The sequence below is a fragment of the Sarcophilus harrisii genome, chromosome 3 (genome assembly GCF_902635505.1).
Source record: "Sarcophilus harrisii chromosome 3, mSarHar1.11, whole genome shotgun sequence".
In the NCBI taxonomy this organism is placed as follows: Eukaryota; Metazoa; Chordata; class Mammalia; order Dasyuromorphia; family Dasyuridae; genus Sarcophilus; species Sarcophilus harrisii.
The window spans coordinates 558,556,888-558,579,303 of record NC_045428.1 but is presented as its reverse complement, the minus strand read 5'-3'; the positions used below and the strand labels follow the sequence as shown (position 1 = coordinate 558,579,303).

General features: G+C 38.7%; 1 protein-coding gene across 4 annotated transcripts in view; it reads left to right on the top strand.

Annotated features, from left to right (window-relative positions):
* Window positions 1-22,416, top strand: part of NIPAL3 (NIPA like domain containing 3) — a 56,720-nt gene that overhangs the window by 1,209 nt on the left and 33,095 nt on the right. For all 4 annotated transcript variants that reach the window (XM_023499824.2, XM_003764945.4, XM_031962590.1 and 1 more), the window contains exon 2: window positions 6,513-6,731. In XM_023499824.2, the coding sequence (XP_023355592.1) occupies window positions 6,639-6,731 (93 nt within the window). In that variant the 5' untranslated portion in view covers window positions 6,513-6,638. The remainder of the gene's footprint in view (window positions 1-6,512; window positions 6,732-22,416) is intronic.

The following is a 22,416-nucleotide window of genomic DNA, read 5'->3' as shown; positions in this document are numbered from 1 at the left end:
TCCTGGCTCCTGGTGTGGCATCCCTTTGGGCACTTAGGTGAGAGGATGTCCCAGGATTATACCCTCAATTATGTTAATCAAGTCTCGGCTGTCTCTGGGTGAATGGAAATTTTTCTGTGTTTTAGTAGGATTTAGAGAATAAGAATTTTATCTACACCGAGTCAGGGTAGATAAGTATCAGATATTTATCTAGTTATTTCAGTGGTGTATTTTAAGGTTTGCAGATCATATCCAGGATTAAATAGGAATTTCTCCTCTCGGCATTTAAAGGTTTTCCAAGTCTGGCTTCCTTTCCTGCTTTTTTCCACTTGTGACTCCCCTCCCCTGTCTCCTTCCTCAAGAGGTGAGACTGTTTTTTGGACTTGCTGTCTTTTTCTCCCCCCACGCCCATTGTTTGTATCCTCAGCACTTAACATAATATCTGCAACATAGTAAAACTTAGAAAGTGCCTGTTGATTGACTGATTAATTCAGAGACAGCGACCACCCGGCCCAACAGATCTGGGTTATGGGCCTGTTAAAGACAAGAAGGAAAAATAAGTCATGGAGGATAGTCAGAGCTTCAGCTGTGAATCCCGTTCCCCTTCCAGTACAGATGTAAAAGCTCATCTAATGATGTTACTGGCTTTGAGAATATTCTATACTGTAGAGAGATCAAAATCCAGAAACAAAGAAAGGCTGTCTTTGAAGAACCATGGGGTAGATTAGGAAAGGAGACCTGGGTTCAAATGATGTCTCTGATACTTGCTAGTTCCTCTTGGGCAAGGAAGTTACATAAATTTTCTGAGCCTTAGTTTTCCCTTGTGTAGTACTTATCTTATAGGTTTGTCAGGAGAATCTAAGGAGATGAAACAAAGCACTTTGCAAATCCTTAAAATGTTATCTAAATGCTATCATTAGAGAGCATATCCTGTTGATCCTTATTTTTGCTAGAGTAGATTGTTTTCTTCCTCCTTGGGCCTCGGTTTCCTCAACTGTAAAAGAAGAGTTTCAACAAGATGACCTCTGAGGCAATCTTTTTCTGTACCCTGAGGTCTGATTCTATGTATGCATGGAATCCCTAGTACTTTAAAAGTTACAGCAAAGGGGGTCTGGTTAAAACAAACAAACAAACAAACAGGATTTGGGACTGGAGAAAGTAGATCTGAAGTCTTCCTTTAGCTATGTGACCATCTACATGGCCTCTCAGTTTTGTTACCTAAATATTTAATAAAAATAAGTGTTTGTTTTTTAAAGAATTTTATTTATTTTATTCTGAACTTAGGAAATAAAAATTTCCATAACAAAGCAGAAGAGAAAAAAAATGAAGCCACAAATCTATTCTATTGTGTACAACTTGCTGTTTCTTTTAAATATATAATAAAATTATCATGTAATTTTATTAAATAAATAAATGCTTATTAGCTAACTGTAAAAATGAAGGATTTGGACTCTTGGGTCCCTTCCACTTCTAAATCCTAGGAATATATTTTTAGGTCAAAGATTAAAGGAAGGAAGGTTATGATAATAGATGATATTGGATACAAAGTATCCCCTAAATCTTTTAATTTATGTATTTGTTTTCTAATTATGTATAAAAGGAGTTAACATTCATTTTTGAACATTTTGAGTTTCAATTCCCTCTATCCTTCTCCCCTTTCCATGAAAAGGCAAGAAATTTGATATAGATTATACATGTGTAATCATGTAAAACACATTTAATTTTTTTGCCAATTACATGTAAAAAACAATTGTTAACCTTCCCCAAAATCTTAAAACTATTTGAGTTTAGATTATTTTAAGCTATCAAAGCTTAAAATTGCACTAAGACTTTTGAGAAACCCTGTGTAGTATTTTTAAGATTTGCAGATATTATCTCTAGGATTAATTAGCAACTGTTCCACTTAACATTTAAAATTCTCCCAAACATGGCTCTTTTTACATGTGACTCCCTCCCTATCCACTCTGTTGTTCTGAGGGCCTGACCTCCTTGCTTTTCTACTCGTGCAGCTGTCTATGTTGGTGTCCCACCCACTTCCCTGAATGGGAATTGTTCTTTCCTCCTTACTTTTGTCCCTGGAACTCCATGGTTTTCCCAAGACTTAAGTCAAAAGTTCCCTTTCCTGATCACTCTTCCTCCACCTCCAGCTTCCTTTCACCTCCAATCCTGTCTTCATTTCCATATATTCTGTATATTTCTGGCTACGGCTATGTCGTCTCCATCATGAGCCTCTCCAAAAAAGAATGCAGGGACTGTTTCAGTTCTTTGTCTCTCCCCCTGCCCCACTGGGTACTTAATTGGCCTTCCACAATAAATACTTACAGGTTGAATAATAAATTAATAAAAGTTAAGCTGTACTTCCCCTATTTGAGGCTCACCTCTAACCAGTGAGCATCTCCATTTTAAAAATGAGGAAATTCAGAGTTAAGATAGCATGCTTATGTTCACGCTGGTAAACATCGGGAGCAGCTCCTCCTGCCCCCTGTTCTGGCCTTCTAACTGCCTCCCAGTAATAATAGTTTGGGAATAATCACCCCCATTTTACAGATGAGAATACTGAGGCTCAAAAAAATCATTTGTCAAAGACTGGATTTGAGCATCTCAATTCCCAACTATTTCAGGTATACCGAACCTTTTAAACCAAGAATCCTTGCCCCTCATAGATCATCTGTTGTGGTCCAGTGACCATCTGGGCATGACTGACAGCAATTTACCTGACAGGTTTATGTCCCAAGGATCTGTCCTTAAACCTCTTCCTGGCCCTCATTACATGATTTTCTTTGGCAATCTCTTGCTCCCACAACTTGACTTAGCTCCCTCCTCTGTGGTTCAGAGTCCACGGATCCAAAACACATCTGCTAACTGCCTACAAGACATCCTCACCTGGTTGTTTTGGGGGCACCCTACACTCACAGTGCTCCAGGACCTATAAGGCTCAGGCAGTAAGGGAGCACAATTGATTCCTGTCTAGACCTTCTTTCAAATCCTGCCTCAGACCCTTATCCAACTTTGTGACCATGAAAAGAGATGGAAGGCAATAAGCACTTAATTAGCATCTGTTGGGTGTTGGGTACTGTGCTAAGCTCTTTTACTAATATTATCTCGTTGGATCCTCACAACCCTATGAGCTGAGTGCTGTATTATATTGTATTATTTAAGTATTTGTTAACTATCAATTATAACAATAATATAAATATTTTTGTTCATGTTATTCCCATTTTATAGGTGAAAAAAACAGAGGCAGATAGAGATGAAACGACTTGCCCAGATTCATAGCTGTTAAGTATCTGCGGCTGGATTTGAAGTCAAGTCAAATTAACTTTAGGCCATTGTGCCACTCGCTGCCCTTATCTTTTTTTTTTTTTTTTTTTTTTTTCAGTATTGTGTTTATTTTTACTAGTCATATGACAATTATTTAAAAGAACAAAAAATTAATGAAATAGCATAGTAAGAAAAGTAGTAGTGGTACATTTCTTTTTTTTTTCTTCTATCCATATTTCTACATTAATCATGCTGCACAAGAAAAATCAGATTAAAAAGGGAGGAAAATGAGAAAGAAAACAAAATGCAAACAAACAACAGAAAAAAAAAAAAAAAAAAAAACTATATTGTGATCCATGTTCAGTCCCCGTAGTTCTCTCTCTGGATACAGATGGCTCTGTTAATCACAACTCTATTGGAACTGTTCTGAATCATCTCACTGTTGAGAAGAGCCATGTCCATCAGAATTGATCTTTGTATAGTCTTGTTGTTGCCATGTATAATGATTTCCTGGTTCTGCTCATTTCACTCAGCATCAGTTCATGTAGGTCTCTCCAAGCTTCTCTGTATTCCTCCTGCTGGTCATTTCTTACAAAACAATAATATCCCATAACATTCATATACCACAATTTACTCAGCCATTCTACAACTGAGTTTTCTAGTAAGTTATTTAACCTCGTTTTCCTCAGTTTTGTCATCTATAAAATAGGAATAATGGCACCTGCCTCATTGGGCTGATATGAAAATCAAATGAGATACCATATGTAAAGTGCTTTGCAAACTTTAAGGTACTACAGAAATACTAGTTCTATTTTACTCTGGGACTTGGCAGGAGTTGGGCATTTTCTGCCAATGGGGATGGAATAACCCACCGTGCCAAGTCATTAAGCTAGGAATTCTCCCTGTCATTTGTAATGACCCTCAAGCTTCCTTAATGCCCTGCCCCACTGACTGAGGGTACGTTGTCCTAGCCAGAAAGAGATGGGTAAACACAGGTAGCTCTCTCTGTAGAATAGAAGCTGTTTTGTTTTGGAGAATTGTTTTGTTTTACAAGGATATGAAGGTTGTAGAGTATAATGGAAAGCCTTATGAACTGAATCTAGAGACATGAGTGTGAATCCTACAACTGATGGACCAATCATTTAACCTCTCAAGAGACTCAAGTGTTATTTGTGATATGGAGCTAATAGTAGTGCTGGTTGAGAGGACGAAAGGAGCAAAAACACTTTATAAATCTTACTTTGCTATTATCATTAGTAGAATTGAAGATATTATAGTTAGAAAACATCGGAGAAATATGACTTAAGTTGGATTATAAAGGGAGGAAAGAAATGGAGGAATATGAGATAGCAGATTTTAAGTACCTTAAGTTCCTTCATGCAACAAATACTTATTAATGTAAGCAATTTATAAGCATTTTAAGTGTCTACTGTGTGATAAGTGCCGGAGATAATGAAGAAATAATAAAATAAATGATAAGTGCTAGAGATAAAAATTTGAACAGTCTGCCTGCAGGAAGCTTTTATTTTGTAAGCAGTATTTATTTATTGCTATCTCCTAGCCATTAATGCCTTCCCTGCTAAGATTAACTAAGATTGTCTGTGTATAGCTTGTATGGACCTTGTTATTTACATATTGTCTTCCATGAGAACATGAAGCCCTGGAGTACTGGGCTTGTTTTCCCCCTTATGTCCTCCCTTATCTAGGACACAATAAGCACTTAATAAATGCTTGTGGGCTAATTCAACAGATAGTTAATAAATATCCACTTGGATAGATTTGGAAATTGGAACATAGTGGAATCGGGGAAAACAGTTAAGAAGATCTTAAAATCTTTACAGCCAATATTTCTGATAAAGATCTCATTTCTAAAATATATAAGGAACTGTCAAATTTGTAAGAATACAAGTCATTCTCCGATTGATAAACGGTCAAAGGATGAACAGACAATTTTCAGAAGACTATAGTCATCTATAGTCATATGAAAAATTCTCTCCCTATTGATTAGAGAAATGCAAATTTAAACAACTGAGGTATTACCTCATACCTCTCAGATTGGTTAAAATGACAAGAAAAGGTAATGATAAACATTGGAGGATGAGGGAAAATTGGGACTCTAATGCATTGTTGGTAGAGTTGTAAACTCATCCATTCTGGAGAGTAATTTGGAACTATGCCCAAAGGACTATAAAACTGTGCATTCCCCTTGACCCAGCAATGCCATTACTGGGTCTGTACCTTAAAGAAATCATAAAGGAGGGAAAAGGACCCACATGTACAAAAATGTTTGTAGCAACTCTTTTTGTGATAGCAAAGAATTGGAAAATGAGTAGATGTCCATCAATTTGGGAATGGCTGAACAAGTTATAGTATAGAAAGATAATGGAATATTATTATTCTATAAAAATTGATGAACAAGTTGATTATAGAAAGGCCTGAAAATATTTATATGAACTGATGCTGAGCGAAACAAGTAGAACCAGGAATACATTGTACACAGCAACAGTAAGATTGTGTGATGATCAGCTATGAAAGACTTGGTTGTTCTCAGTGGTTCAATGATCTAAAGCAATTCCAATAGACTTTGGACAGAAAGTGCCATCGGCATCCAGAAAAAAAAAAACTATGGAGACAATGTAAATCAATACTTTGTTCACTTCTTCTTTTTTTTTTTTTAATCTCTCCCATGGTTTTTCCCTTTTGCTCTGATTTTTCTCTCCCAACATGATTCATAAAGCTATGTGTATTAAAAATAAATCTTTTTTTTTAAAGGAAGGTCTTATTATAGTTTGTCTGTTATTATAAATGTACATTTAGGGTTAGAGTCGGGAGGGTTAGGGTTGGTTGACTTTTTTTTTTATTAAAGCTCTTTATTTTTCAAAACACATGCATGGATAATTCTGCAACATTAGCCCTTGCAAAACCTTGTGTTCCAACCCCCCCCCCCCTTCTCCCATCACCCTCTCCTAGATGGCAAGTAGTTCAATATATGTTAAACATGGTAGAAATAAATATTAAATCTATTGGGTGATTTTTTAAGGCCCTTTTAGGACAGCTGAAGAAATTTAAACTTACACTCCTACTTTTGAGAACTGTCTGTGATAAGAAACTGTCTCTGATAAGAAATAAGGCTGTTGATTAGCAAAGAGCAACTTGGAGGTCTGCACCTAACATAGTGCCTTGAATACAGTAGGTGATTAATAAATATTGATTGGGTGGGTTGATGAAGGATCGAATGAACTGATGAATGACTTGAAATTTCTTTTGCCTAGTCATGAGAAAATTGAGGCTGGGAAGTGGTAAAAACTCGGAAGGAAAGATGGACTCCGGTGTCTGGCTTACCTGAAGTTTTCCACCTGCAAGTATTTTCAGTTACCAAGTTAGCCAAGAAGATCACCATGGAAGGAGCCAACAGCCCTGATCTGCAGCTCCAGCAGCTTCCACCCACAAGCATGACTGTCACGGTTAATGAAGTTTCTTTCTCTTATAAGGCAAGAACTTTTTGATCCTTTGATTTTTTTTTTTTTTAATTCTTTACTGGGGAACTTAATATTTTTTTTTAGATGGCTTTTATTGGAGATTTTGCTGCATGTTTAATCACCTTTTCTAGGTTATTCATAGATTTAGAGCAAAAAAGAATCTCAGATATCCTCTAGGCTAGGACTTCTTAAATTTTTTCCACTTGCAACCCTTTTTTGCCCAAGAAATTTTATGTGACACCAGTTATATAGGTATATAAAATAGGTATACAAATCAAATATTTACTGATAATAAATCATAATTTCATAATCCCCACATTCAATTATGAGACCCCATGTAGGGTCACAACCCTCAGTTTAAGAAGCTGAATGCTAGTCTAATCCTTCATCTTTAGAATGAGGAAATTGAGGTCCCAGGAACTTAAGGTTACGTGCCCAAGGTTACATTAGTTGGAAGCACCAGTGGTACATTGTGAACCCAGGACCTTTGACTTCAAAGCCAATGTTCCTTCTACTGTACCAAACTAAGGATTAAAGATTATCAAAATCTCACGTTATAGGGGAGGAAACTGAGGCTCAGAAATGTTTGCTCAAGATCATATAGTAAGCTAGTGGAAGAGCTGACATCTGAATCCAAATCTCTTGACCCCTCCAGTTAGACATCTAAATGTGGTAGATCATCTTGATTTCCCATCAAGGGAAACTAACATCTAGAAATCAGAATGGTATAACTGTTAACTAAACAATTACTGTTTTTAGAGAAGTTATCATATGACAAACCGGCATAGTTTTTGTTTTTTTTTTTTTTAATAGCTTTTTATTGACAGAACATATGCATGGGTAATTTTTACAACATTGTCCTTTCAGTTCACTTCTGTTCCAACTTTTCCCTTCCCTCCTTCCACCCTCTCCCCTAGATGGCAAGCAGTCTCATATATGTTAAACATGTTAAAGTATATCTTAGATACAATATACGTGTGCAGATCCATACAGTTCTCTTGTTGGCATAATTTTTTAGTTATTTAAGATTGTGCAGTGACCTCATGTGATAGTGGCTATCATATTTTTTGACTTCTTATGGGCTGTGAGAGAGGGGAGGAATTTGGAATTCAAAATGAAAATATGTTTTAAAAAAAAAAAAAGATAAGTCAGGGTATTCTTCCTTGAAGGGGAAATAAGAAAGGAAGGAGGGAAAGCAGGAAGAAACAAGGAAAGAAGGAAGGAGAGGGGAAGGAGGGATGGAGAAAGGAGAAGCAGGAAAAAAGGAAGAAGAGAAGGAAGGAAAAAAGAGAAAGGTAGAAGAAGAAGGAAGAGGAAAAAAGAAGGAAAGGAGGGAGAAGGAAGAAAGGAGGGAAGGAAGGAAAAAAATAGAAGAGAAGGAAAGAAAAAAGAGAAGAAAAGAAAGGAAGGGAAAAAAGATGGAAAGAAGAAGGAGAGGGAGGAAGAAAAGAATAGTGGAAGGAAGGAAAAGAAGAGAAAGAAGGAAGAAAAAAAGAATAGAGAAAAAAGGGAAGGAGAGAAAATAAAGAAGGGAAGAAGGAAAGAAGAAAGAAAAAGAAGGAATGGAAGAAGGGAAAGAGAAAAAGAGAGGACAGGAAGGAAAAAAGGAGAGAGAGAGGAAGGAAAAAGAGGAAGAGGGGAGAAAGGAAAAAAGAAAGAAGAGAAGAAAGGAAGAGAAAGGAGGGAAAGAAGGAAGAAATGGAGGGAGGGAAAGAAATAGAGAAGGAAAGGTAGAAAGGAAGGGAAAAAAAGAAAAGGAGGGAAGAGAGAAAGAAAGAAAAAAGGGAAGAAAGAAAGAGTAAAGGAAAGATTTGTTTCCTTTTTATTCCATCTGGTCTTAAACTTACCGTTCTGATCATGAATATAAAATTGCTTTTGCAAACATAATGTAGCAGTGATTGAGGCAGTTAACTTGTGAGTCAGTCAGTGAGCATCTCTCCATCATCTACAGAGCCAGCCACTGCTCTGACCATCAGAGAGCCAAAGAAAGACCCAAAAAAGACAGTTCTTGGTCACAGGAGCCCACAGTCTACCGGGGCACAGCATACAAATATCCGTGTACAGACAAATATCTGGACGCCCACAGAGGACAGGCACTGGTGTTAAGGGAATCTAGAGCTAAGTCCATGAGCCTTGAAAGAACCCATGAGTTACAGAGACCTAGATTGAAATCCTCCTGACACCTCCAAGTTGTGTGATGTCATCGGATACCCCTGAGCCTCCCTTTTAGCAAAAAGGAAATCCTTTATGCTATCATGTATCTGGGAGGCTCAAATGGGATATAGTGCATACTGCCATTTGGAAACTTTCAAGCAGACAGTGGCAGTTATTGTGCTATAAGGATCGACCTTTCTGTCTGTTGGGACAGAAGTGATAAAAGAAGCTCACATTTCTATAATACTTTATTGTTCACACAACTCTCTGTAGAATATTTTCAGGTGCTCTTTTTCCCCTTTTCATACAAAAATCCAAAGTTGTCATTCAATCTGTAAGCATTTATTAAGCACCTATTGTTTGCCAAGAATAATGCTAAGCACTAGAAATACAAAACAAATCAAAAATGCAACTTCTGCTCTCAAGGGATTATACTGGTAGGTTTGCCATTTCCTTCTCTAGCTTGTTTTACAGATGAGGAAACTGAGGTAAAGAGTCATACAGCTAGTGAGTGTTTGGGGCCAGACTTGAATTTCAGTCTTCCTGACTCCAGGCCTGGAACTCTATCCACTGAACCACCTCACTGCTCCTGTGTGACACACAGTAGGTGAGAAGCTAGGTAATCCAGATCACCAAACATTTTATTGAGTATTTATTTATTACGTGGACTGGGGATACAGAGATAAATTTTTTTTTTAAATGCCCTCCCCTCAGAAAACTTACACTCTACTAGGGATTGCATTATGAAAACTGGTCTGTTTTTGCAGGATTTTTGCAGGAGAGAGAATAACTAAGGAAAAGAATCTGGGAATGCCTAAGGAAACCAGGGATTCTCAGAGCAGAAAGGAGGAGAAATTGCTTTCTAAGATTTTGGGGCCGAGGAAGAAATGGCCTTTGCAAAAACAAGCAAGAGAGGATGGATTCCAGCCTTGGGGAATGACAAACAGGGCCATTTGGCCAGAGAGTAGAGAATGCCAAAGGGAAAAATAGGAAATGAAGCTGGAGAGGTAGCCAGAGCCAGCTTGTGAGTGGGATCCCCAGTGCCAAGCTGAGGATGTGGTGTTTTGTTTTAGAGGCAATAAGGAACTGGCCACAGATTGTCCAGAAGGTAGCAACGTGGTCAGCCTTCTGCTTGAGGAAGAGTTGGTAAATATTTGTGGAAGATAAATGAGAAAAGGGTCATAGAGGCAAATTTAAACCCCTCATTTTACAGACAAGGAAACTGAGATCTAGGAGTTTGCACCAAGTCAGCCATGGGATAAGTAGCAGAGTTAGGATTTGGGAGTGATTAGAACTCTCAGGTCCAGTTAGGAAGCTGTTACAATGGTCCTGCTGAGAGGTGATAAGCTCTACATTCTTCTTGCTGTGATGCGATAAAAAGAAGGGCATGGACTCGAGATAGATTTTGGAGACAGAATCAGTGAGATGTCACCAGTGAGTGAGGAAAGAGGGAAAGGAAGAACTGAAGATGAATCAGAAGTTCAGAAGTTCTCTTAACAGAACTAGGAAAGTTGGGAAGACAGATGGATGAAAGTAGTGATGTGCAAAACCTTCATGTGTACTGTTTTATTTATATATTGTACATATATGCTCTATTCATATAGATATATTTACAAATATGTAGCTACATATATGTATACATACTATATAAAATGATAAACATGTATATATGAATATATTTGCAAATCTTTTCTCTGTCCATAATTTTTTTCCAATTTCTTCCTTAGGGTTCTTCCAAGTTTTTTTTTTTTAATGATATTTTATTTTTTCCCTTAATTGTGTGTTAAAACAATTTTTTACATTTGGATGGGAGGGGTTTAAGTTTTGAGTTCCAAACTCCCTCCCTTCCTCTTACCCCAAAGATGGTAAATGACTGAACGGCAATATGCCAGACACTGTGCTAAGTACTTTATAACCGTCTCATTTGAGCCTCACAACAAACCTAGGAAGTAGATGCTGTTATCCCCATTTTAAAGATAAGCAAGCTGAGGCAATGGAAGTTAACTAAGTGAACTGCCCAAGATCACACAGCTAGTAAAGGTCTGAGGCTGCATTTAAACTCAGATTTTCCTGATTCCAAGCCCATTGTTCTAACTACTGCACTACTGTCCAGATCTTTCTTAGTGAAATCATCTAAAGTGTTATGCATCATTTGAAAAAAAAAAAATGAAGAGCAATTACAAATCTGTTTAACGGGCAGAATTTACATGGAGAGATTTTAATATCTGGTCCAGTCTTTTTTGAACAATAAGATCCTAGGACTACAAGTCACATTTACTTCCTACTTTATGGTTTATATAAAGTTCTTTTGCCTTTTGTTTTGGAGGGAGACAGGTGGTACAGACAGCCATTTTACAGGAAGGGAAACTGAGGCTTAGAGAAAAATAGTCAAGGACTTGTCTACATTAGTAAATGCCAGAGCCAGATGAAAAATGTCAGGTCTTTTGTGCCAAGATCAGAAATACTGCTTTGATTATAATTTTAATCTCCCAGTCTTCTTAAACCCAAGTTTTCTGTTGGCCAAAATATCAGCCATTTCCCTTCAAATCAGCTTGCTCAGAGTCACACAGCTGGGAAGTGTTAAGTGTCTGAGACCAGATTTGAACTCAGGTCCTCCTGACTTCAGGGTTGGTGCTCCATCTACTACAACAATTTATTAAACCAGACTGTGCTATTTAAGTAGCTGCCCCATAAAGAAATAGGTTTAAGGGGGCCAGAAAGAATTCAAGTGAGAGGAGAGAACGCTCCCCAGCATATTGGCTTCTCTTTTTGGATGGATGTCAGGAGGTTGGACCAAGGGGACGAGCTCTCTGTGAGTGGGCCCTCCTGCACTCTGAGAAGCCCAGGGGACATCTCAGCCCAAGGCTGGGGGAGGGAGCTGCTTTTAGGCTTTGGATCCAAGCCCATAGCCCAGTGAATAGGAATTGTGTGGCTCCTTCCACTGAAGAGTAAATGTGTGGTTCTTTGTGACAGGGTTTAGAAAGTGCCTCATTCTTTGTGACAACACAGGGGGCAACAGCCACCCCGATGGGGTTTCCACATTGTCATTGGAGTGGCAAATTTCCATTCAGTTTAATAGACATTTATTCCACGTCAAGAACTGTGCTAGACCTCGGGGGCACAAATATTAAAATAAACAGACCTGCCCTCAAAGAGCTTGCTGTTGCTGTCGAGTCTTGCCGACTCCTCATGTCCCCATTTCAGGTTTTCTTGGCAAAGATACTGAAGTGGTTTGCCATCCCTTCTCCAGCTCATTGTAGATGAGAAAACAAGCCATCAAAATACTTACCGGGGTCAAACAACTTAGTGTCTGACGTGGATTTTAACCAGGGCTGTGCTGGTAAATATTTAGCAACCTGCTCTTTGAAAACAATATAGTTTACTGTTTATTGTGCATTATTAACATTTTCTCCATCATTTCTGAAATTTTATATAATCAATTCAGTAAGGCGAGGGGTGAGGGTCCACACTAAATATTTAACAATTGCGGCTTCAATACTCTCCTGATTTTAACCCAGGTCATCATGACTCTTTTATCTGGTGTTCTACTCAATGATATATTCATTCTCTTTCTGTGGCTCTAGAGGTCTGAACTAGGGCCAGTGGGTAGAAGGCAGGGGAAGACAGCTTTGGGCTTAATAAAAATTCAACTGAAAAAGCATTTACTGATCTCCTACTATGTGCCAAGATATTGTGTTAGGCATTGAATTTACAAAGACCGTAATAGCTAGTATATTTATGTGTAATGTGTATTTGTTCACATAAACTCACATATACTAGCTTTATATGTGTAATTATATGTCTGTGTTGAAACACATATACATATGTATATGGGGAGAGGGACAGGAAAAAAGAGAAGGAGGGAGGGAAGGGGATAAAGAGAGAAGAGAATAGGAATAGAGAAAGAGAGAAGAAAAGAGGGAGAGAAAGGAGGAAGGGGATTGAAGAGAGGAGAGGAGAGAGAGAAGAGAATAGGAAAGTAGAAGGAGAGAGAAAAGAGCGTCCGTAGATGGCGATTTGCTTTATTCGATCCTTCAGTGGAAGGAACTGCCCAATGAGGTTGAGAGCCTCCCTATTACTGGGATTGCTAATCAGAGACTGGGATGTTCCCTGAGGCTTTGGGGTCCCTTCCAACCCTGAGATCCTGGGATTCCACATCACATCTCAAGGGGGAAAGAAGCTTTGCAGACAAATTCAAGATTGGGGAAAGTGCCATCTGAAGAGGGCCAGGGCAGCCTGAAATGTCAAGGGGATAGCCTTGAGCCACACTCCTTCCCCCAACCCAGCCCAGTTTCAGGTGGCAGGGACAGCCAAAGGTGATAAAACTGTACCGTGTCTGCTCCTTGGGGGAAAGCGGGAGGATTTAATCCATACTTATTTTCTGGACTGTCCCTGCTGGACTGGGGGCCTTCAGTAAATATTGAGTGATGAAAGCTTGATCAGCTTGGAATTTAAATAGGTAATGCTATTAACAGAAGAGAGGGGGCCTTCAGAAGATACAATTGGAGTTCAGTTTATAGTCAAATGACTCTCAACTAAAAGGTCAACTCCCTCTTAATATGTTATTCTTTTTAAAATACAAGAGTTTATTATGGGGGGTGGAATAGAAGAGCACAGAATCAGAGAATTTTTAAGGTTGTAGTGGATTAGAGAATGTCAGACCTAAGAGGGCCCTTAGAACAGAGAATATCAGAAGTGGAAGGGATCTTAGAACAGAGAATATTGATCTGAAAGAGTCTTTAGAACCCAGTGTCAGAGCTAGAAGGGCCTTAGAACCCAGAATGTCAGAGCTGGGAGGGCCCTTAGAACTCGGGATGTCAGAGCTGGGAAGGCCCTTAGAACCAGGATGTCAGAGCTAAAAGGGCCTTAGAACTCAGGATGTCAGAACTGAGAAGAAGATAGGCCTTAGAGTACAGGGTATTCTGGTAGTGAAACAGAATGTTAAAGCTGGAAGAGACTTTGAGACAAAGACTGTTAGAGCTAAAAGAGGCCTTAGAGATCAGTTGAAGCCCATAAAAGTTTATTATCCCTAATTAACTTAAATGAATCTTTCTAACTAAAAAGAAAAATACTATGACTTTGTAATCCTCTACCATTGAACCTCCTAGGAATAGGCCCCTGCCTCATTGTCAGTTTCTCACAATTGACCAGAGAATCTTGATAATAAAATTAAAATCTGGCCAGATAGTTCAGTAGATTAGGCTCTGGACCTAGAGTCTGGAATTCCTGTGTTCAAATCCTTTCTCAGATATTTACTAGCTGTGTGACACTGGACAAATCATTTAACTTCCATCTGCCTCAATTTCCACATCTGTAAAAATGAAGATAATAATAGCACCTGTTTCTTAGATTCTATGAGGATCAAAAGAGATTAAAATCAGGACTTGCTTAGCAAACCTTAGTGTTATATAAACACTGTTATTATTATTAAGGTATCCAGGTCTAAAAATATCTGACTACTGATGTCTGAAAAAACACCTGTATAGCTTCATTCCCTTCGGTTGAGTTACTGATTCTTCTTGAAAGCCAATGTCCACATTAAATAAACTCTCATCAGATAGTACTAATACCTTGTGTTGAATTAGCTTATTCAGACTTTTCTGCAGGGGTGACTAGCTGAAAGCACAGTTTGATTTATAGCAAGTAAAGAGAAGAGACCAGTTCTGACTTGGTCATAGGGTCCTGCCGAAGGACCCACGCTGCTAAAATAGTAATAACTGAGGTCGGAAACTCCACCCCAGCTGGACCATCTCTTCCCCTGCCTATGGCCCACTGGGTACGTGGAATGCCAGTTAGCCACAGGGAGAGGAACAGGCCCAAGTCAACCTATTATAAGTCCTCTTCAAAGCAAATCACCATGCATCTGTTCCAGATAAATGGGATAAAAGGTCCATTGTTTCTTCCTTTGGAAGCAGAAGGATCCCAAAAGCCATCTTGTTTGGGATTTCAGCGGCTGCCAGCATCCACACCCCCAAGAAGTCCTTCCTCTTCATCCCATACCTCCCACACAGATTTTCCCCCATTAATCCAAGCCTCTCTTCATAACTCTGAATAAAGAGAAAACCTAGGAGAAAAAGAAAAGAGAAAGTGCTGTACTCAGAGACAGGAGACTGGGATTTAAATCACTTGATCATGAAAGGGCCTCGGAGGTGAGATGACTCATTCAAGATCACACAGGAAATAAAATGTCAAAATTAGCTTTGGGCTTGTTGTTGTTTGGGGGTTGTTCAGTCGTGTCTGGCTTCTCGTGACCCTGTTTGGAGTTATCTTGGCAAAGATACTAATGGTTGGCCGTTTCCTTCCCCGGCTCATTTTACAGATGAGGAAACTGAGGTAGGATGAAATGACTTGTCCAGGGTCACCCAGCTAGTAAGTGTCTGAAGTCGGATATGGGCTCTTGAAGAATCCTCCTGACTCCAACCCCAGTGCTCTCTCCCCTTGCATTGACCATCTGGCTCCTAACTCAGTACTTTTTCCACTGTATCCTCAATCTCTCATTTTGTGACTTCTGTGACAAGTCCCTTGATCTTAGTTCTTCACCTTTAAATTGGGGAGAATGCTGATAGATGACAAACCACAAAAGTGGACAGTTCCCTGTACCATCAATTACCATCATGACTTTGTTTAACTTTTATTTTTTAAATGGAGATGCATAATTTTAGAAATGAGAGGAAAGGAATGTTCATAGAATCAGAGGTTTGTAGACCTCGAGCTAAGAGAAGCTGGTGGGATTCAACCCCTCCATTTATAGGTGAGGAAACTGAGGTTCAGATGGCCAGTGCCGGATGTGTCAATACAAAATATAGCAATATATTTTTTTAATTGGGTAATTTCAATTTACCCTTCAGTTACTTATTTCAGAGGGTGTGATGTTCTAGGAAGGCTCCAGGGAGGGTGGGACCTTTGGTCTGTAGCTGAGAGGAGCAAGGGAACAAACAGCCCAGCCTTTGTTTGTACTTTAGATTAAGGCTGTGGTTACCTTTGTGTGGATTTTTTTTTTTTTTTTGGTATGGTTTTCCCTGTGTCATATGAAACTGCAACTTGAGCTTTCCCTAGATTATGTGGAGTCGCAGAGGAGGCTTGAGAGAGGTATTTTTTAGAGAACTTTACATTACTGGCTCATTAGAACTTCAAGGATAGCCCTGTGAGATACCCATTTGGTAGGTGAGGAAACAGAGTGACTTTGCCCATAGCCACAAAGCTAGTAAAAAGTTCCAGAAATGGGATCCTTTTTAGCCAGTTGGCTCCTTGTGGGCAGGGACCATCTGACTTTTCACTGTGTGTTCCCGGCCTGTTCAGTACCTGGTCCAGGGTAGATACTAAATACTTATTGATTGGTTGATCACTTGCGCATCTGTCATGTTTCCGCTGTAGAATATAAGTCTCCTGAGGGAAGGGACCTTTTTTTTGGTCTTTATATCCTCAATGTATCCCAAATAGTAAGAACTTATAAAGAAAAAAAGTTTATTGATTAACTCTTTGTGCATATTGCCAGCCGTTTCATTTATGTCTTTGTTTCTCCGGTGCCTATTAGTAGACACTTAAGTGAATGCTTTGTTGATTGATGAGTTAATTAAACTGAGTTTGCCAGAGGAGAAATGGTTACAAGTCCATGTTATAGAGAAAGGGAAGCTGAAAGGAAAGAGGCTATTAGAGCCCAAGAAGCTTGCCTGAGGGGTTCTAATGTATCTGGAACCAAGGCATTTTCTAGTCCAAGACAAAGCTTTGACTGGGTGATGCTTTTAGGTTTAAGGTTTTGCACAGATAGACGAAGGAGCCTAGAGGAAGTCACAAATGACAGTTTAAGAAGCTGGATTTAGATGAAGTCCCTTCCAGCTCTGAGAATTTGTTACTAAATGTGTAACCCTGGATAGATCATGTCAACCTACTCCTAATCTGCAAAATGGGGCCTAGGCTCTGACTATTAAATTGAATTCATGAATAAAAATAGAATGGGCATATTAAACAGAAGCTTCCAGTACATTGAGTAGGTCCCCTATGTGTGAAATATTTATTGGCAAGACATGGATAAAAAGCAGAAGGAATCATTTTCACAAATACAGTATGGTAGAGAAATAGCTAGGCAACCATTTACACGATAGAAATCTGGGGGGATTTGGAGCTTGGATTGCAAAGTCCAAATGGATCCATAGTACATATGATATGTCAGGAAGTTAATGATAATAAGAAAAATTAAGATTTACATAGCACCTGTTATGTGACAGGCACTGTGCTTAGTGCTTTACAAGTATTGTGTTATTCGAGCCTTAAAACAATCCTGGTGTAGATGATATTATTATTTCCATTTTCTAGATTAGGAAACTGAGGCAGACAGATGTTAAATGACTTGCACAGGATCAAGTTTCTTTGTATATTAGATGAAAGTTGTGGTTACCTTTGTGTGGATTGGTTTTTATGTTATTTGAAGCCGCAGCTTGAATTTTCACACAACTAGTAAGAATCTGAGACTGGATTTAAACTCAGGTCTTCCTGACTTCAGATCCAAACTTTATTCACTGAATGGCCACTTTTTCATGGGAATTATAGAGGGATTAAACTAATATAGATTAGTTAATATCAGGAATTCCTTACCCAGGGTCCTTTAACCCTGCCAAAGAACCCATAGATACATTTCATGGATTCCATGAACTTCAGTATGGAAAAAAAAAAGATACATCTTCATTTTCAACATTCTATACTGAAATTTAGCATTTCCTAAGATTTAAAAACCTTATTATGAGCTAGAGTCTATAGGCTTCACCAGACTGCCAAAGTCTGGGTCTATAATATCCCAAAAAAAAAAAAAAAAAGGCCAAGATTCCCCAAAAATGTTTGCATGACCCAGGATATATAGGTATATAAAACAAACATATAGAAATCAAACATTTACTGATAATAAATTCTCATCCTATATAAGGTCTTGAATCACAGTTTAAGAAGTTGGGATCTAGATGGTGTCTGAAGGCCTATGTACATATATACATATATATATCTCACCCTGGACAGGTCATGTGATCCTCTCTGCCTCAGTTTCCCTATCTGCAAAATGAGGATAATAATAATAGTACCTACCTCCCAGTATTATTGTGAAAATAGAATGAGATATTTGTAAAGCACTTTGCAAATCTTTAAGCAATATATAATAAATGGTAGTTGTAATTATTGTTGTTATACACTAAAAATAAAAATAAGTTTACTAAATATATATACACATACATATATATATATTTATACATTTTTGACTATCATCAGTGGTTTGGCCTGTTCAGCCATCAGCAAGTTATTTTCCTGGATTTTCTGCATGATATCAGCTCACTTAAAGATTCTCTGCTCAGTAACTGCTAGGTATTTAATATTTCATCTGGAACACTGTAGTCTAATCCACTGTCCACACCTTCATTTGCTCATTCATGGATAAATAAGTGAATAAAGGATTTATTGCGCACTTACCGTGTGCAAAGCACTGGGTTGAGATACCAACACAAGAGTACGTCACTGGGAGCTCGCATTCTACTGGGGGGAAACACCACCTGGGGAAGCTTTCAGCTGAAAATCAAATGGAAAAGTCCCATGATCCTTAGGATGCAGCAACAAAGCAGGCAGTTTAATGCCTTCTCTTTAGTATCATATCCATTGATAAATTTGATAAAATAAATTCCAACACAGGCAAGGACTTGGGTAGCTAGAATTCTCTTTTCTGGGTGTCCAGGAGCTGTGACTGCAGTACCTGCAAGGATGGCTGTATCTCCAGCCAGATTGCTTCCCAGGTACAGATATAAATTTCCCTTGGCCTGTATTATCTATTTCTGCTTGTTCTGTTTTGGGCAATGACTTGGGTAGCTAGAATTCTCTTTTCTGGGTGTCCAGGAGCTGTGACTGCAGCACCTGGATTGCTGTATCTCCAGCCAGATTGCTTCCCAGGTACAGATATAAATTTCCCTTGGCCTGTATTATCTATTTCTGCTTGTTCTGTTGTACCTGTCATGTGTCTTCTTATTTCCATTTTTTTCTGGGTATGGTAATATGTCCCCATCTCCCCAACAAGGTGATGAGCTCTTGACTTCAGAATCTCCCAAACTGTGTACCGCTTTTAACTCATCTAACATGCTTTGCATGTACTTTATTTTATTTTATTTTTGCTGAGGCAATTGGGATTAAGTAACTTGCCCAGGGTCACACAGCTAGGAAGTGTTAAGTGTCTGAGGTTGGATTTGAACTCAGGTCCTGCTGACTTCAGGGCTGGTGCTCTATCCACTGCGCCACCGAGTTGCACTTTGCATGCACCCTGCAAAGGCAGGGTTTTCATAGAGTGCTGGGCTTTGAAGTCGGGTCCAGAAGCATTTATTAAGTGCCTGTAATTAACACTAGTGCGCTGTAATTAACACTAACATTGCCAGAGAAGCCCCTTCTTTCTGACCTGCTGCTCCATGTCTCCAGAGAGGCTGGAGCAAACTCAGCTTTAGATGTAGAATTGAGTCATCTCATCCAACTCCCTCCCTCCATCATTCAAAAGCCATTGCATTGCATCAGTAAGTAGGTGGAGAATCTGCTCACTTTCCCTGAGACACACCCCCCGGTGGTGGAAATTGTTGAGTCATTCCCACATCTGATCTTCCCGGATTGCAGAGCATCTCCCTCATATCAGCCCCAGATGTAGCTAGTGTGTAACTTTATCATTGAAAAATTTGGAAATACTTTGAGATTCTCTAAGAAGGAGGATATTTGCAGAACTATAATAAATATTCTAGTGCTTAATAACTATCTAGCATTCCTGGCAAAGATCCCAGATTAGAAACAATTTGATATATGGGTCAAATAATTGTGCAACTTATTGCAGTTGGTTGAGAAAACTTCCTATAGAAGGAGAGATTGTAGCCGGAATTGCTTTTGACAAGATGGGCAGCAGAATATCATCTCCTGTGAACAGGCAGTACCATTATCTTGGTCTATGAGAGGAACACAGATTGGAAAATACTGCTGATTTAATGCTGTTAGATTTATCCTTTAGCATCAGGAAGGATCTGGTTTGAATTATTTCTCTCCCTCCCAGCTTCCTGTGCTTCCTTCAAGATCCAAATAAAATCCCACCTTCTAGGAGAAGCCTTTCCCAAACTCTCTTAATTCTGATGTCATTTCCTATTTTTTCTTTATTTAACTCTTTTATGCAGAGTTCTTTGCATTTTGTCTCCCTTATTAGACTGTAAGCTCCTTGAAGACAGGGGTTGTTTTGCTTTTTTTTTTTTTTTTTGTATCCCCAGCTCCTAGCACAGTGCCTGGTATTAATAGGCACTTAATAAATGTTTATTAACTAGCTGACTGAATTGTTTTCTGTGACTATTATTAAAACCTGAATTGAAAGTTGAGAAGAATGACGCTTGGGTTTACCAAGGCCTGATCTTTCATTGTTGGAAATAAATATAAGGATTTCATAGGATCATAAGTCTAGTCCTAAAGGGACCTCATCAGATGCATATATGGGGCTGGAAGCACAGCCCAACTCCTATGAGTAGGACCTACGAGGTCATTTGTCCAAGTGCCTTTTTTTTTTTTTTTTTTTTTAATAGAGGAACAAACAGCCAAGGGTGAGGCAAAGACTAGTCCAGCATCACATGAGTAGCAAGAGATGGGAAAAGGAATTTGAATCCAGGTTCTTTGACTACAAAACCAACTTTCTGTCTGCTATTCTATTCTTTTTTTTTTTTTAAGCTTTTTTTTTTCAAAATATATGCATAGATAATTTTCAACATTCACCTTTGTAAAACCTTGTTCCAAATTTTTTCCCCTCATTTCCCCCTGTTCTTTCCCCCTAGATGGCAAGTAATCCAATACGTTAAACATGTGCAATTCTTTTAGACATATTTCCACAATTATCATGCTGAACAAGAAAAATAAGATCAAGAAAGAAAAAAAAGCAAGCAAACAACAACAAAAAAGGTGAAAATACTATGTTGTGACCTACATTCAGTCCCCATAGTGCTTTTATTTTTGAGAAATAGCTCTCTTCATCACAAGATCATTGGAACTGGCCTGAATCATCTCATTGTTGAAAAGAGCCAAGTTTGTCATAGTTGATCATTACATAATTTTGCTGCTGTATATAATGATCTCCTGGTCCTGCTCATTTCACTCAGCATCAGTTCATGTAAGTCTCTCCAAGCCTCTTTCTGTATTCATCCTGCTGGTCATTTCTTACAGAACAATAATATTCCATAACATTCATATACCACAATTTACCCAACCATTCTCCAATTGATGGGCATGCCCTCAGTCTCCAGTTTCTGGCCACTACTAAAAAGGCTGCCACAAACATTTTTGCACAAATGGTCCCTTTCCCTCCTTTACAATCTCTTTGGGATAGAAGCCCAGTAAAATCACTGCTGGGTCAAAGGATGTCCACAGCTTGATAGCCCTAGTTCCAAATTCCTTTCCAGAATGTATTCCATTCAAGAATAGACAACCTAAAAAATCACCCAGGCATGGTTTCTGTCAATAAAAAGTTATAATTATGAAAAAAAAAATAGAATAGACAACCTAAATTAGGAGTTTGAAGGCCTTCCTGTCTGACATTAGCCAATCACCTGGCTTTCCTCCTGGCTTTCCTCCTGGCTACAGTAAACGGCCCAAACTGGGCAGTGTTTCCCATTTCTCTATCATGTGAACAGCAGAGCCCAGGAGGGCTGTGTGGCTGCCGTGTTCCTCCTTGTTACTCATAGGAGTTGGGCTGTGTTTCCAGCCCCACACATGCATCTGATGAATGGGACAACCCTATTTTCACACGATTGGCAACCCCTAGTCTTGTGATGGGGAGTCAGACCTTTGCTGTGTGACAAGTCCCAACCATCCTTTGCCTACCCTCAGAAGAAAGGAAAAAAAAACACAGAAAACTATAAAACTGGAGCAATCACTACTTCAGAAGGGTTTTGAGGGATAATTAACATGTCTAAGGCCCTTTGAAATCTTTTTAAAGGGCCCTATTTATAAGTGCCAATTAGTAATAATGACTTGTTGGTTAAATAGTTTTCATGTACAGAAGGGAGTTGTTGAAAAATAAGCCAATAAAGTTAAAATTCACCCAATCTCTACATGGTTTTGGTTTTTTTATTTTTTTTAAATCAGGAGCTCTGATTTTTGTGTAGGGAACTTCCACTGTGGAAATTCCTTCCACCAATAGAGACTAAATTCTTTGTAATTTGTAGTCTAAAAGAGTTGGCTGGGGTGTCGCTGAGAGACTTGGTCAGAATTACTCAGCTAGTCAGAGACAACACCCTGATCTTCACAATTCCCAAGTCAGATCTCTATTTACTATACTGCCTCAATGTCTTTCCCTCAGCTTTCAAGGAAACATATTTACCATAAAGTAAGTTTTTAGCACTAGAAGCACCAGGTCCATCAACTGATCTCTCTCTCTCTCTCTCTCTGTGTCTTTGTCTCTCCATATCTTTCTCTCACACACATTATGTGTGTGTATGTGAATATAGTGTATATATTTGTGATATATATTTATATATGTGAAATATAATGTGTGTGTATATAAGTGTTTGTA